The 14,000-nt window shown below is 42.9% G+C and overlaps 1 protein-coding gene across 1 annotated transcript in view; it reads left to right on the forward strand.

Annotated features, from left to right (window-relative positions):
* LOC120062508 (annexin A6-like) overlaps positions 1 to 13,317 on the forward strand; it is a 49,242-nt gene extending 35,925 nt beyond the window's left edge. The window contains exons 19-25 of the mRNA XM_039012530.1: positions 2,599 to 2,678; positions 2,807 to 2,860; positions 3,101 to 3,194; positions 8,686 to 8,781; positions 8,953 to 9,011; positions 10,416 to 10,538; positions 12,207 to 13,317. Of these exons, the coding sequence (XP_038868458.1) occupies positions 2,599 to 2,678; positions 2,807 to 2,860; positions 3,101 to 3,194; positions 8,686 to 8,781; positions 8,953 to 9,011; positions 10,416 to 10,538; positions 12,207 to 12,266 (566 nt within the window). The 3' untranslated portion in view covers positions 12,267 to 13,317. The remainder of the gene's footprint in view (positions 1 to 2,598; positions 2,679 to 2,806; positions 2,861 to 3,100; positions 3,195 to 8,685; positions 8,782 to 8,952; positions 9,012 to 10,415; positions 10,539 to 12,206) is intronic.
* Positions 13,318 to 14,000: the final 683 nt, after the last annotated feature.

Below are 14,000 nucleotides of genomic sequence, written 5' to 3' on the forward strand. Positions count from 1 at the left end.
CTTAGTTACTGTTACTAGCCGGCCTCCACCCAGTACCCTGCCCTGAACCTTAGTTACTGTTACTAGCCGGCCTCCACCCAGTACCCTGCCCTGAACCTTAGTTACTGTTACTAGCCGGCCTCCACCCAGTACCCTGCCCTGAACCTTAGTTACTGTTACTAGCCGGCCTCCACCCAGTACCCTGCCCATAACCTTAGTTACTGTTACTAGCCGGCCTACACCCAGTACCCTGCCCTGAACCTTAGTTACTGTTACTAGCCGGCCTCCACCCAGTACCCTGCCCTGAACAGTATTTACTGTTACTAGCCGGCCTCCACCCAGTACCCTGCCCTGAACCTTAGTTACTGTTACTAGCCAGCCTCCACCCAGTTCCCTGCCCTGAACATTAGTCACTGTTACTAGCCGGCCTCCACCCAGTACCCTGCCCTGAACCTTAGTTACTGTTACTAGCCGGCCTCCACCCAGTACCCTGCCCTGAACCTTAGTTACTGTTACTAGCCGGCCTCCACCCAGTACCCTGCCCTGAACCTTAGTTACTGTTACTAGCCGGCCTCCACCCAGTACCCTGCCCTGAACCTTAGTCACTGTTACTAGCCGGCCTCCACCCAGTACCCTGCCCTGAACCTTAGTTACTGTTACTAGCCGGCCTCCACCCAGTACCCTGCCCTGAACCTTAGTCACTGTTACTAGCCGGCCTCCACCCAGTACCCTGCCCTGAACCTTAGTCACTGATACTAGCCGGCCTCCACCCAGTACCCTGCCCTGAACCTTAGTCACTGATACTAGCCAGCTACCAGCCTGTACTCTACCCCTAGGCTTCCCAAAGTCGGTCTGGGCAGCAGTAGTTATATAGGAGGAGCCTTGACTAGAATACAGTATATACATATGAAATGGGTAACCCTGCTCTGCCCTGCACCTTAGAGGCTGCTGCCCTATGTACATAGTCATGGAACACGGGTCACTTTAATAATGTTTACATGCTGTTTTCTCATTTCATATGTATAAGCTGTATTCTAGTCAAGGCTCATCCTATATAACTACTGCTGTACACATTTTCATATACTGTCTATACACACCAGTATATACATACAGTATGTGCTGTGTATATACAGTACCAGTTAAAAGTTTGGACACACCTACTCATTCAAGGGTTTTTCTTTATTTTTACTATGGTGTATCGCTGCAGAATGCTGTGGTAGCCATGCTGGTTAAGTGTGCCTTGAATTCTAAATAAATCACAGACAGTGTCACCAGCAAAGCACCCCCACACCTCTTCCTCCATGCTTCACGGTGGGAACCACACATGCGGAAATCATCCGTTCACCTACTCTGCGTCTCACAAAGACACAGCGTTTGGAACCAAAAATGTCAAATTTGGACTCATCAGACCAAAGGACAGATTTCCACCGGTCTAATGTCCATTGTTTGTGATTCTTGGTCCAAGCAAGTATCTTCTTATTATTGGTGTCCTTTAGTATTGGTTTCTTTGCAGCAATTCAACCATGAAGGCCTGATTCACACAGTCTCCTCTGAACAGTTGATGTTGAGATGTGTCTGTTACTTGAACTCTGTGAAGCATTTATTTGGGCTGCAATTTCTGAGGCTGGTAACTCTAATGAACGTATCCTCTGCAGCAGAGGTAACTCTGGGTCTTCCTTTCCTGTGGCGGTCCTCATGAGAGACAGTTTCATCGTAGCGCTTGATGGTTTTTGCGACTGCACTTTTCTGGATTGACTGACCTTCATGTCTTAAAGTAATGATGGAATGTCGTTTCTCTTTGCTTATTTGAGCTGTTCTTGCCCTAATATGGACTTGGTTTTTTACCAAATAGGGCTATCTTCTGTATACCACCCCTACCTTGTCACAACACAGATGATTGGCACAAACGCATTTAGAAGGAAAGAAATTCCACAAATTAATTTTATACAAGGCACACCTGGTTGATTGAAATGCATTCCAGGTGACTACCTCATGAAGCTGGTTGAGAGAATGTCAAGAGTGTGCAAAGCTGTCATCAAGGCAAAGGGTGGCTACTATGAAGAATCTCAAATATAAAATATATTTTTTTTTGGTTACTACATGATTCCATATTTGTTATTTCATAGTTTTGATGTCTTCACTATTATTCTACAATGTAGAAAATAGTAAAAATAAAGAAAAACCCTTGAATGAGTAGGTGTGTCCAAACTTTTGACTGGTACTGTATATGCATATAGCAATTATTGGTACCATGATATTTATATTACGGACTCTGACATCACTCTTTCGGATATTTCTTATTTTCTTAATTTTTTATTTGTTGTGGTATTTGTGTGTATTTTTTTTTGTATTGTTAAGTAATACTACACTGTTGGAGCTAGAAACATCCGCATTTCTCTGCACCTGCGATAACATCTGCATAATATGTGTACACTAACTAATACAATTTGATTTGCTCTTTGAACTGTAGTACCTATTGCTGCCTTTAGGGGGAGCCAGTTGTTCTAGTAGCTGTTACTAAACCATAACACACTAAAGCATTAAAAGGGTGTTGTAGCTATAAACAGCTATGATGCATGAATAATAACCATGTATTGACCTTGGTCTGATGTCTTGCAGGCTATAAGAAGAGCATGGAGGAAGCTATCCAGTCGGACACCTCAGGACGCTTCAGTCAGATCCTCACATCGCTGGTGCAGGTAACGTTTATTCCCTCATACGTCTACAAAACAAAGGGCCATAATATGGCCGTCCATATATATTCTATAGGAATGAGTGAAGTCTGTTCTACATAAAAAAATACCCGCTGTGCTCTTCCTCCCCCCAGGGGGCGAGAGAGCAGGGTCCAGCCGACTGGGACAGAGCACTGGTGGACGCCCAGGTGAGTACATTTACATTTAAGTCATTTAGCAGACGCTCTTATCCAGAGCGACTTACAAGTACATACATTCATACTTTTTTGTACTGGCCCCCCGTGGGAAACGAACCCACAACCCTGGCGTTGCAAGCGCCATGCTCTACCAACTGAGCTACACGGGACCGAGTACATCATGCAACATGACTGTCGCTCGTTCCATTTTCAATGGGGTTTATTGTGGAATATTGTTGATGCTCTTTTCAGGAACTGGCCGATGCCTGTAACGAAGACTCTGACGACATGGAGATTAAGTTCATGAGTATCCTCTGTACCAGGAGCTTCCCACATCTCAGGAGAGGTACCAGAGAAACACTGTTTTATCACTACTGACCACATCTCAGGAGAGTTACCAGAGAAACACTGTTTATCACTACTGACCACATCTCAGGAGAGTTACCAGAGAAACACTGTTTATCACTACTGACCACATCTCAGGAGAGTTACCAGAGAAACACTGTTTATCACTACTGACCACATCTCAGGAGAGTTACCAGAGAAACACTGTTTATCACTACTGACCTCATCTCAGGAGAGTTACCAGAGAAACACTGTTTATCACTACTGACCTCATCTCAGGAGAGGTACCAGAGAAACACTGTTTATCACTACTGACCACATCTCAGGAGAGGTACCAGAGAAACACTGTTTATCACTACTGACCACATCTCAGGAGAGTTACCAGAGAAACACTGTTTATCACTACTGACCACATCTCAGAGAGAGTTACCAGAGAAACACTGTTTATCACTACTGACCACATCTCAGAGTTACCAGAGAAACACTGTTTATCACTACTGACCACATCTCAGGAGAGGTACCAGAGAAACACTGTTTATCACTACTGACCACATCTCAGGAGAGGTACCAGAGGAACACTGTTTATCACTACTGACCACATCTCAGGAGAGTTACCAGAGAAACACTGTTTATCACTACTGACCACATCTCAGGAGAGGTACCAGAGAAACACTGTTTATCACTACTGACCACATCTCAGGAGAGGTACCAGAGAAACACTGTTTATCACTACTGACCACATCTCAGGAGAGTTACCAGAGAAACACCGTTTATCACTACTGACCTCATCTCAGGAGAGTTACCAGAGAAACACTGTTTATCACTACTGACCACATCTCAGGAGAGTTACCAGAGAAACACTGTTTATCACTACTGACCTCATCTCAGAGAGTTACCAGAGAAACACTGTTTATCACTACTGACCACATCTCAGGAGAGTTACCAGAGAAACACTGTTTATCACTACTGACCACATCTCAGGAGAGTTACCAGAGAAACACTGTTTATCACTACTGACCACATCTCAGAGAGTTACCAGAGAAACACTGTTTATCACTACTGACCACATCTCAGAGAGAGGTACCAGAGAAACACTGTTTATCACTACTGACCACATCTCAGGAGAGGTACCAGAGAAACACTGTTTATCACTACTGACCACATCTCAGGAGAGTTACCAGAGAAACACCGTTTATCACTACTGACCTCATCTCAGGAGAGTTACCAGAGAAACACTGTTTATCACTACTGACCACATCTCAGGAGAGTTACCAGAGAAACACTGTTTATCACTACTGACCTCATCTCAGAGAGTTACCAGAGAAACACTGTTTTATCACTACTGACCACATCTCAGAGAGTTACCAGAGAAACACTGTTTTATCACTACTGACCACATCTCAGGAGAGGTACCAGAGAAACACTGTTTATCACTACTGACCACATCTCAGAGAGGTACCAGAGAAACACTGTTTATCACTACTGACCACATCTCAGGAGAGGTACCAGAGAAACACTGTTTATCACTACTGACCACATCTCAGGAGAGGTACCAGAGAAACACTGTTTATCACTACTGACCACATCTCAGGAGAGTTACCAGAGAAACACTGTTTATCACTACTGACCACATCTCAGAGAGAGTTACCAGAGAAACACTGTTTATCACTACTGACCACATCTCAGGAGAGTTACCAGAGAAACACTGTTTATCACTACTGACCACATCTCAGGAGAGGTACCAGAGAAACACTGTTTATCACTACTGACCTCATCTCAGGAGAGTTACCAGAGAAACACTGTTTATCACTACTGACCACATCTCAGAGAGAGTTACCAGAGAAACACTGTTTATCACTACTGACCACATCTCAGGAGAGTTACCAGAGAAACACTGTTTATCACTACTGACCACATCTCAGGAGAGGTACCAGAGAAACACTGTTTATCACTACTGACCACATCTCAGGAGAGGTACCAGAGAAACACTGTTTATCACTACTGACCTCATCTCAGGAGAGGTACCAGAGAAACACTGTTTATCACTACTGACCACATCTCAGGAGAGTTACCAGAGAAACACTGTTTATCACTACTGACCACATCTCAGAGAGTTACCAGAGAAACACTGTTTATCACTACTGACCTCATCTCAGGAGAGGTACCAGAGAAACACTGTTTATCACTACTGACCACATCTCAGAGAGAGTTACCAGAGAAACACTGTTTATCACTACTGACCTCATCTCAGAGAGTTACCAGAGAAACACTGTTTATCACTACTGACCTCATCTCAGAGAGTTACCAGAGAAACACTGTTTATCACTACTGACCACATCTCAGAGAGTTACCAGAGAAACACTGTTTATCACTACTGACCACATCTCAGGAGAGTTACCAGAGAAACACTGTTTATCACTACTGACCACATCTCAGGAGAGTTACCAGAGAAACACTGTTTATCACTACTGACCTCATCTCAGGGAGAGTTACCAGAGAAACACTGTTTTATCACTACTGACCACATCTCAGAGAGAGTTACCAGAGAAACACTGTTTATCACTACTGACCACATCTCAGAGAGTTACCAGAGAAACACTGTTTATCCCTACTGACCACATCTCAGGAGAGGTACCAGAGAAACACTGTTTATCACTACTGACCACATCTCAGAGAGAGTTACCAGAGAAACACTGTTTATCACTACTGACCACATCTCAGAGAGAGTTACCAGAGAAACACTGTTTATCACTACTGACCACATCTCAGAGAGAGTTACCAGAGAAACACTGTTTATCACTACTGACCACATCTCAGAGAGAGTTACCAGAGAAACACTGTTTATCACTACTGACCACATCTCAGGAGAGGTACCAGAGAAACACTGTTTTATCACTACTGACCACATCTCAGAGAGTTACCAGAGAAACACTGTTTATCACTACTGACCACATCTCAGAGAGAGTTACCAGAGAAACACTGTTTATCACTACTGACCACATCTCAGGGAGTTACCAGAGAAACACTGTTTATCACTACTGACCACATCTCAGGAGAGTTACCAGAGAAACACTGTTTATCACTACTGACCTCATCTCAGGAGAGGTACCAGAGAAACACTGTTTTATCACTACTGACCACATCTCAGAGAGTTACCAGAGAAACACTGTTTATCACTACTGACCACATCTCAGAGAGAGTTACCAGAGAAACACTGTTTATCACTACTGACCACATCTCAGAGAGAGTTACCAGAGAAACACTGTTTATCACTACTGACCTCATCTCAGGAGAGGTACCAGAGAAACACTGTTTATCACTACTGACCACATCTCAGAGAGTTACCAGAGAAACACTGTTTATCACTACTGACCACATCTCAGAGAGTTACCAGAGAAACACTGTTTATCACTACTGACCACATCTCAGGAGAGTTACCAGAGAAACACTGTTTATCACTACTGACCTCATCTCAGGAGAGGTACCAGAGAAACACTGTTTTATCACTACTGACCACATCTCAGAGAGTTACCAGAGAAACACTGTTTATCACTACTGACCTCATCTCAGGGAGGTACCAGAGAAACACTGTTTATCACTACTGACCACATCTCAGAGAGAGTTACCAGAGAAACACTGTTTATCACTACTGACCTCATCTCAGGGAGGTACCAGAGAAACACTGTTTATCACTACTGACCACATCTCAGGAGAGTTACCAGAGAAACACTGTTTATCACTACTGACCACATCTCAGAGAGAGTTACCAGAGAAACACTGTTTATCACTACTGACCACATCTCAGAGAGTTACCAGAGAAACACTGTTTATCACTACTGACCACATCTCAGAGAGAGTTACCAGAGAAACACTGTTTATCACTACTGACCACATCTCAGAGAGAGTTACCAGAGAAACACTGTTTATCACTACTGACCACATCTCAGAGAGAGTTACCAGAGAAACACTGCTTATCACTACTGACCTCATCTCAGGAGAGGTACCAGAGAAACACTGTTTATCACTACTGACCACATCTCAGAGAGAGTTACCAGAGAAACACTGTTTATCACTACTGACCTCATCTCAGGGAGGTACCAGAGAAACACTGTTTATCACTACTGACCACATCTCAGGAGAGTTACCAGAGAAACACTGTTTATCACTACTGACCACATCTCAGAGAGAGTTACCAGAGAAACACTGTTTATCACTACTGACCACATCTCAGAGAGAGTTACCAGAGAAACACTGTTTATCACTACTGACCACATCTCAGAGAGAGTTACCAGAGAAACACTGTTTATCACTACTGACCACATCTCAGAGAGAGTTACCAGAGAAACACTGTTTATCACTACTGACCACATCTCAGAGAGAGTTACCAGAGAAACACTGCTTATCACTACTGACCTCATCTCAGGAGAGGTACCAGAGAAACACTGTTTATCACTACTGACCACATCTCAGAGAGTTACCAGAGAAACACTGTTTATCACTACTGACCACATCTCAGGAGAGTTACCAGAGAAACACTGTTTATCACTACTGACCACATCTCAGAGAGAGTTACCAGAGAAACACTGTTTATCACTACTGACCTCATCTCAGGAGAGGTACCAGAGAAACACTGTTTATCACTACTGACCACATCTCAGAGAGTTACCAGAGAAACACTGTTTATCACCACTGACCACATCTCAGAGAGTTACCAGAGAAACACTGTTTATCACTACTGACCACATCTCAGGAGAGTTACCAGAGAAACACTGTTTATCACTACTGACCTCATCTCAGGGAGGTACCAGAGAAACACTGTTTATCACTACTGACCACATCTCAGAGAGAGTTACCAGAGAAACACTGTTTATCACTACTGACCACATCTCAGAGAGAGTTACCAGAGAAACACTGTTTATCACTACTGACCACATCTCAGAGAGTTACCAGAGAAACACTGTTTATCACTACTGACCACATCTCAGAGAGAGTTACCAGAGAAACACTGTTTATCACTACTGACCACATCTCAGAGAGAGTTACCAGAGAAACACTGTTTATCACTACTGACCACATCTCAGAGAGAGTTACCAGAGAAACACTGTTTATCACTACTGACCACATCTCAGAGAGAGTTACCAGAGAAACACTGTTTATCACTACTGACCACATCTCAGGAGAGGTACCAGAGAAACACTGTTTATCACTACTGACCACATCTCAGGAGAGGTACCAGAGAAACACTGTTTATCACTACTGACCACATCTCAGAGAGAGTTACCAGAGAAACACTGTTTATCACTACTGACCACATCTCAGAGAGAGTTACCAGAGAAACACTTTTATCACTACTGACCACATCTCAGAGAGTTACCAGAGAAACACTGTTTATCACTAATGCAATATTAGATAGACATATTATTGGACATACAAGCCTCGATATCTGGCTTTTACGATCGATGATTGGCATGTCATTTTTTTATTTTTTTCAGTATTCCAAGAGTTTGTCCGATGCAGCAATAAGGACATTGAACAGATCATCAAGAAGGAGATGTCTGGAGACGTGAAACAGGCCATGTATGGCATAGGTAAGGCCCTTGATTGGATGGCTGTGCATACACTGTTTTTTGTAGTTAGGCCCTTGACCCCAGAGTGGAGTATAGGCCATTGAGGCTGTTGACAAATTACATCTTACAGGTTTGGATATTGTAATATTTAGTTTTTTTGTTGACCTATCATATTTCTCTTTCTCGTTGCAGTTCGGAGTGTAAAGAACCAGCCTAGTTACATTGCTGAGCGCCTGTACAAAGCCATGCAGGTAGGTCTATTTCTGCTGCTTTTAGAAACGGCTCCCATCGCAGTCCAGCCATGTTTCACTGCCCTGTGGATAGCTAGATAAATCCAGTTTTTAACTAGGCTAGCTGTTAGTACTAGCAGGCCTAAAGGGGATGGATTTTCTAAGCACTTCATGTTGTTGTTTCTGTCTACCTGCTAGAGCAGGCTGTGTATGTTTTGTGTTTTGTTGTGTTTTGTATTGTGTAGTGTGTTTTTGTTTTGTAGTGTGTTTTGTGTTCTTGTGTTTTGTATTGTATATTGTGTTTTGTGTTGTTTTTTTATTGTGTTTTGTATTGTGTTTTGTGTTTTTGTGTTTTGTGTTGTTTGTTTGTGTTGTTTGTATTGTGTTTTGTGTTGTTGTGTTTGTATTGTGCATTGTGTTTTGTGTTGTGTTTTGTATTATATTGTGTTTTGTATTGTGTTTTGTGTTTTTGTGTTTTGTGTTGTTTGTATTGTGTAGTTTGTATTGTGTTTTGTATTGTATTGTGTGTTTTGTGTTGTTTTGTATTGTGTGTGTGGACCCCAGAAAGAGTATAGCTGTTGCTTCATCGACTGTGAATACTAGGGATCCAACTACACTGAACTAAAATATAAACACAACATGTAAAGTGTTGGTCCCATGTTTCATGGGCTGAAATAAAAGCTCCCAGAAATGTTCCATACACACAAAAATATTATTTCTCTCAAATGTTGTGAACAAATTTGTTTACATCCCTGTTAGCCTGTATTTCTCCTTTACCAAGATAATCAATCCACCTGACAGGTGTGGCATATCAAGAAGCTGATTAAACAGCATGATCATTAGACAGGTGCACCTGGGGACAATAAAAGTGCTGGGGACAATAAAAGGCCACTCTAAAATGTGCAGTTTTGTCACACAACACAATTCCACAGATGTCTCAAGATTTGAGGGAGCATCAATTGACATGCTGACTGCAGGAATGTCCACCAGAGCTGTTGCCAGATAATTTAATGTTCATTTCTCTACCATAAGCCGTCTCCAACGTCGTTTTAGAGAATTTTGGAGTACATCCAACCGGCCTCACAACCGCAGACCACGTGTACGGCGTCGTGTGGGTGAGCGGTTTGCTGATGTCAACGTTGTGAACAGAGTGCCCCATGATGGGGTTATGGTATGGGCAGGCATAAGCTACGATGAACATTTTACCAATAGCAATTTGAATGCACAAAAAGACTGCGATAAGATCCTGAGGCACATTTTGTTTTCAGTATCTGTGACCAACAGATGCATATCTGTATTCCCAGTCATGTGAAATCCATAGATTAGGGCCTTATGAAATTAGAGTTGTTTTTTTGGGGGGGGGGGGTATTTTATATATTTTTGATCAGTATACATGTATAAACATGTTTTCTCTATCCTCTGCAGTGTATTGGCACAGACGACAGGGCTCTGATCCGCATCATGGTCTCACGCAGTGAAGTCGACCTTTTCAATATCCGCAAAGAGTTCAAGGAGACTCACGACTGCTCTCTCCATGAATTCATCCAGGTAGAAACCATGGTTGTAAGTTTTCATATTTTACATGTCGAGTAACACTCGACGTGTGCGTGTGCGCGTGCGCGAGTGTCCTGTTTTCTGTTGTACTACTGTGCTGCTACACATCCTATTTTTGTCGAGACGGGTGGAACGGGGAACGGTGCTCTATAGCTTCCTGTGTTGGGCGGGGCTTGTGGGGCTGCAGCTGCCATACAGCTGTTTAGGAATTTCCCCTGCATGCTCGACTTCCTCTCTATAGGCCGACACCCGTGATTGGCTGGAAGATGTCGAGCCAGGAAGTGCCCAATAACAGGTCTATACTGGCTCTCACATGTAAAAGACCAGGGTTGTGTACTGAATGGCACCCTGTTCTTCTATGGGCCCTTGTTGAAAGTAGTGCACTATATAGAACATAGAGTAGGGTTCTATTTGGGACACGTACACCAGTACTAACTTCTGCAGGTGAGGGTGGCCCTTAAATAATGTCAATGATATTATCTATGTACCAGAGGAGGATTTAAGAGCTATAATGGAATGGTGGGGGTTGATATACGGATTGGTTGAAAGAGTCTCACTTGCTGTAAATACAGTTGTGTCATAAAAATACAATCTAACCCGATCCGGAGACATTCTTTATTGCTGTCAGCGTAAAGTAAATTGCCGTTTTGCTAATATAATGTATTTCAAAACCAATTTTGAACTTAGATTCTGACAAGTTATAACGTCTTTGCTTTCTATAAATGTCTGTCCACTAACCCTGTGTGTCTGTGTGATGTACTGTGTCTCTGTGTTACTGTGTCTGTGTGATGTACTGTGTGTTTCTCTGTGTTACTTGTGTCTGTGTGATGTACTGTGTGTGTTACTGTGTCTGTGTGATGTACTGTGTGTGTCTCTGTGTTACTGTGTCTGTGTGATGTACTGTGTGTGTCTCTGTGTTAATGTGTCTGTGTGATGTACTGTGTGTGTCTCTGTGTTACTGTGTCTGTGTGATGTACTGTGTGTGTCTCTGTGTTACTGTATCTGTGTGATGTACTGTGTGTGTCTCTGTGTTACTGTGTCTGTGTGATGTACTGTGTGTGTCTCTGTGTTACTGTATCTGTGTGATGTACTGTGTGTGTCTCTGTGTTACTGTGTCTGTGTGACATTATTGAGTTGACAATGTTTTTACTGTGGGAGCTGTTCATATACCTAACTGATTACCCCACTCTGAATAACTTAGAATATTTATATAGCTATATAATATATGATATTGGCCAATATACCACAAACCCCTGAGGTGCCTTATTGCTATTATAAACTGTTTACCAACGTAATTATAAGAGTAAAAACAACCCAGTTTATAAGATTATAACCTGGGTGGTTCGAGCCCTGAATGCTGATTGGCTGACATCCGTGGTAAATCAGACCGTATACCACGATTCGTCGGGTCTAAGAACAGCCCTTAGCCGTGGTATATTGCCCATATACCACACCCCCTCAGGCCTTATTGTTTAATTATATAATATATGATATAATAACATATACTGTATAAACACTCAGTAAAAGAGACCCTAAATACTCCTTCCTCTCCTTGTGTGTTAAATGTGTATGCATCCCAAATGGTCCCCTATTATTACATAGTGCCATTTGGGACGGAGTCTGTTTTAGTAAGTTCCTAAAAGCTGCTGCTTCCTCTCTCAGGGTGATACCTCAGGGGACTACCGTAAGACCCTGCTGATGCTGTGTGGAGGACAAGACTAGAACCAGAACCACCCAGCAGGCTTCCAGAAGGTCCCAGAACACTCTAGAACCAGAACCATCCAGCAGGCTTCCAGAAGGCTCCAGAACACCAGTGGAGCTTCTGGAACACTCTAGAACACCAACTGAAGCTGTCAATCTACCGGTCAACTGTGCTGTGCGTACATCCACATTGAACCCAGTGGGGATAGTCAGTCTGCTCTGTTTGTCCCTCACCGCTGCCACTCCTCTGCCAAAGTGACCTATGACCTCAACAACCTCCCCACAGAGTCTATGTTCCTTTCTTCTTTCCTAGCTTTCTTCAAGTAATCACAGATCTAAATTGGTTCAAGTGATGTTCGGGTGGTAACCTTGCTATGCTAACACCTATCCATAACTAATGATGCATTTTTTAAGTATTGCAACATTGGAGCTCTGTGCTGTCACTTCTGTGTCAGATAGCTGTCACCTGTGTGTCAGATAGCTGACACCTGTGTGTCAGATAGCTGACACCTCTGTGTCAGATAGCTGACACCTCTGTGTCCGATAGCTGACACCTCTGTGTCCGATAGCTGACACCTCTGTGTCAGATAGCTGTCACCTCTGTGTCAGATAGCTGTCAGATAGCTGTCACCTCTGTGTCAGATAGCTGTCAGATAGCTGTCACCTCTGTGTCAGATAGCTGTCAGATAGCTGTCACCTCTGTGTCAGATAGCTGTCAGATAGCTGTCACCTCTGTGTCAGATAGCTGTCACCTCTGTGTCAGATAGCTGTCAGATAGCTGTCACCTCTGTGTCAGATAGCTGTCAGATAGCTGTCACCTCTGTGTCAGTCTTTTTCATGTCAAATGTTTATTTTTCTTTTTTTTTACAGAACCCCTGTAGTGTTGGTGGTATTTACATTGAAAGTGAGAGATAGGAAACTGCTTGGCTATGTGTCTAACTGTCAACCTATTGAGGGCTTCAAGTGTTTTGTATGGCACTTCTACAATGCAATAGGTCATCCATCCAATGAATACTGTATGGTTTTAGGAACGTTACATTGTGTCTCCTCAAAATAAAAGGAATGCATCGTAGTACTGTATTCTGTTGGCATTTATTGTTTGAAGACAGATTTCACTGATAAGATATGACCTATATTATGATAAATGCATATAAAATGCATACATTTTAAAACGGCTTTGAATACATTTCAACCAAATTGCTCATAGGTCCACATTTCTGTGTAATCTGCACTAATGACAGAGTAATGACTCATTTGGACTGAGATCGTGTTACGGTAATGCCCTGTGTTGATTTCTTCTGATAGTGCTCCACATACAGCAGGACCAGGGTTAAGGCCGTGTCAATATCTCTACGTACCAGAATGGCACCTTATCCCGTATATAGTGCACTGCTTTTGACCACAACCCTATGAGCCCTGGTCAAAAGCAGTGCACCATATAGGGATTAGAATGCTATTTGGACCATGTGGTTCACTATGTTTAGTTACCTGGGTAGCTTCTGGGTGCCGTTCAGTGATTAAATATTGATATTGGCAAAGGGGCACTGGGCAGAGCTTTAGAATCAGGAAACTCCCTGGTTACATCCTGAATGGCTCCCTATTCCCTACACATAGTGCACTACTTTTAACCAGAGCCCTATGGGTCAAGGTCAAAAGTAGTACACTATTTAGGGAATAGCAAATGGTACTCTATTCGGGAATAGGCTACTATTTGTATAATTCACTCACTGCCTCTCCCACTCACTGAACCAACAA

The sequence above is a fragment of the Salvelinus namaycush genome, chromosome 17, assembly GCF_016432855.1.
Source record: "Salvelinus namaycush isolate Seneca chromosome 17, SaNama_1.0, whole genome shotgun sequence".
Taxonomy (NCBI): Eukaryota; Metazoa; Chordata; class Actinopteri; order Salmoniformes; family Salmonidae; genus Salvelinus; species Salvelinus namaycush.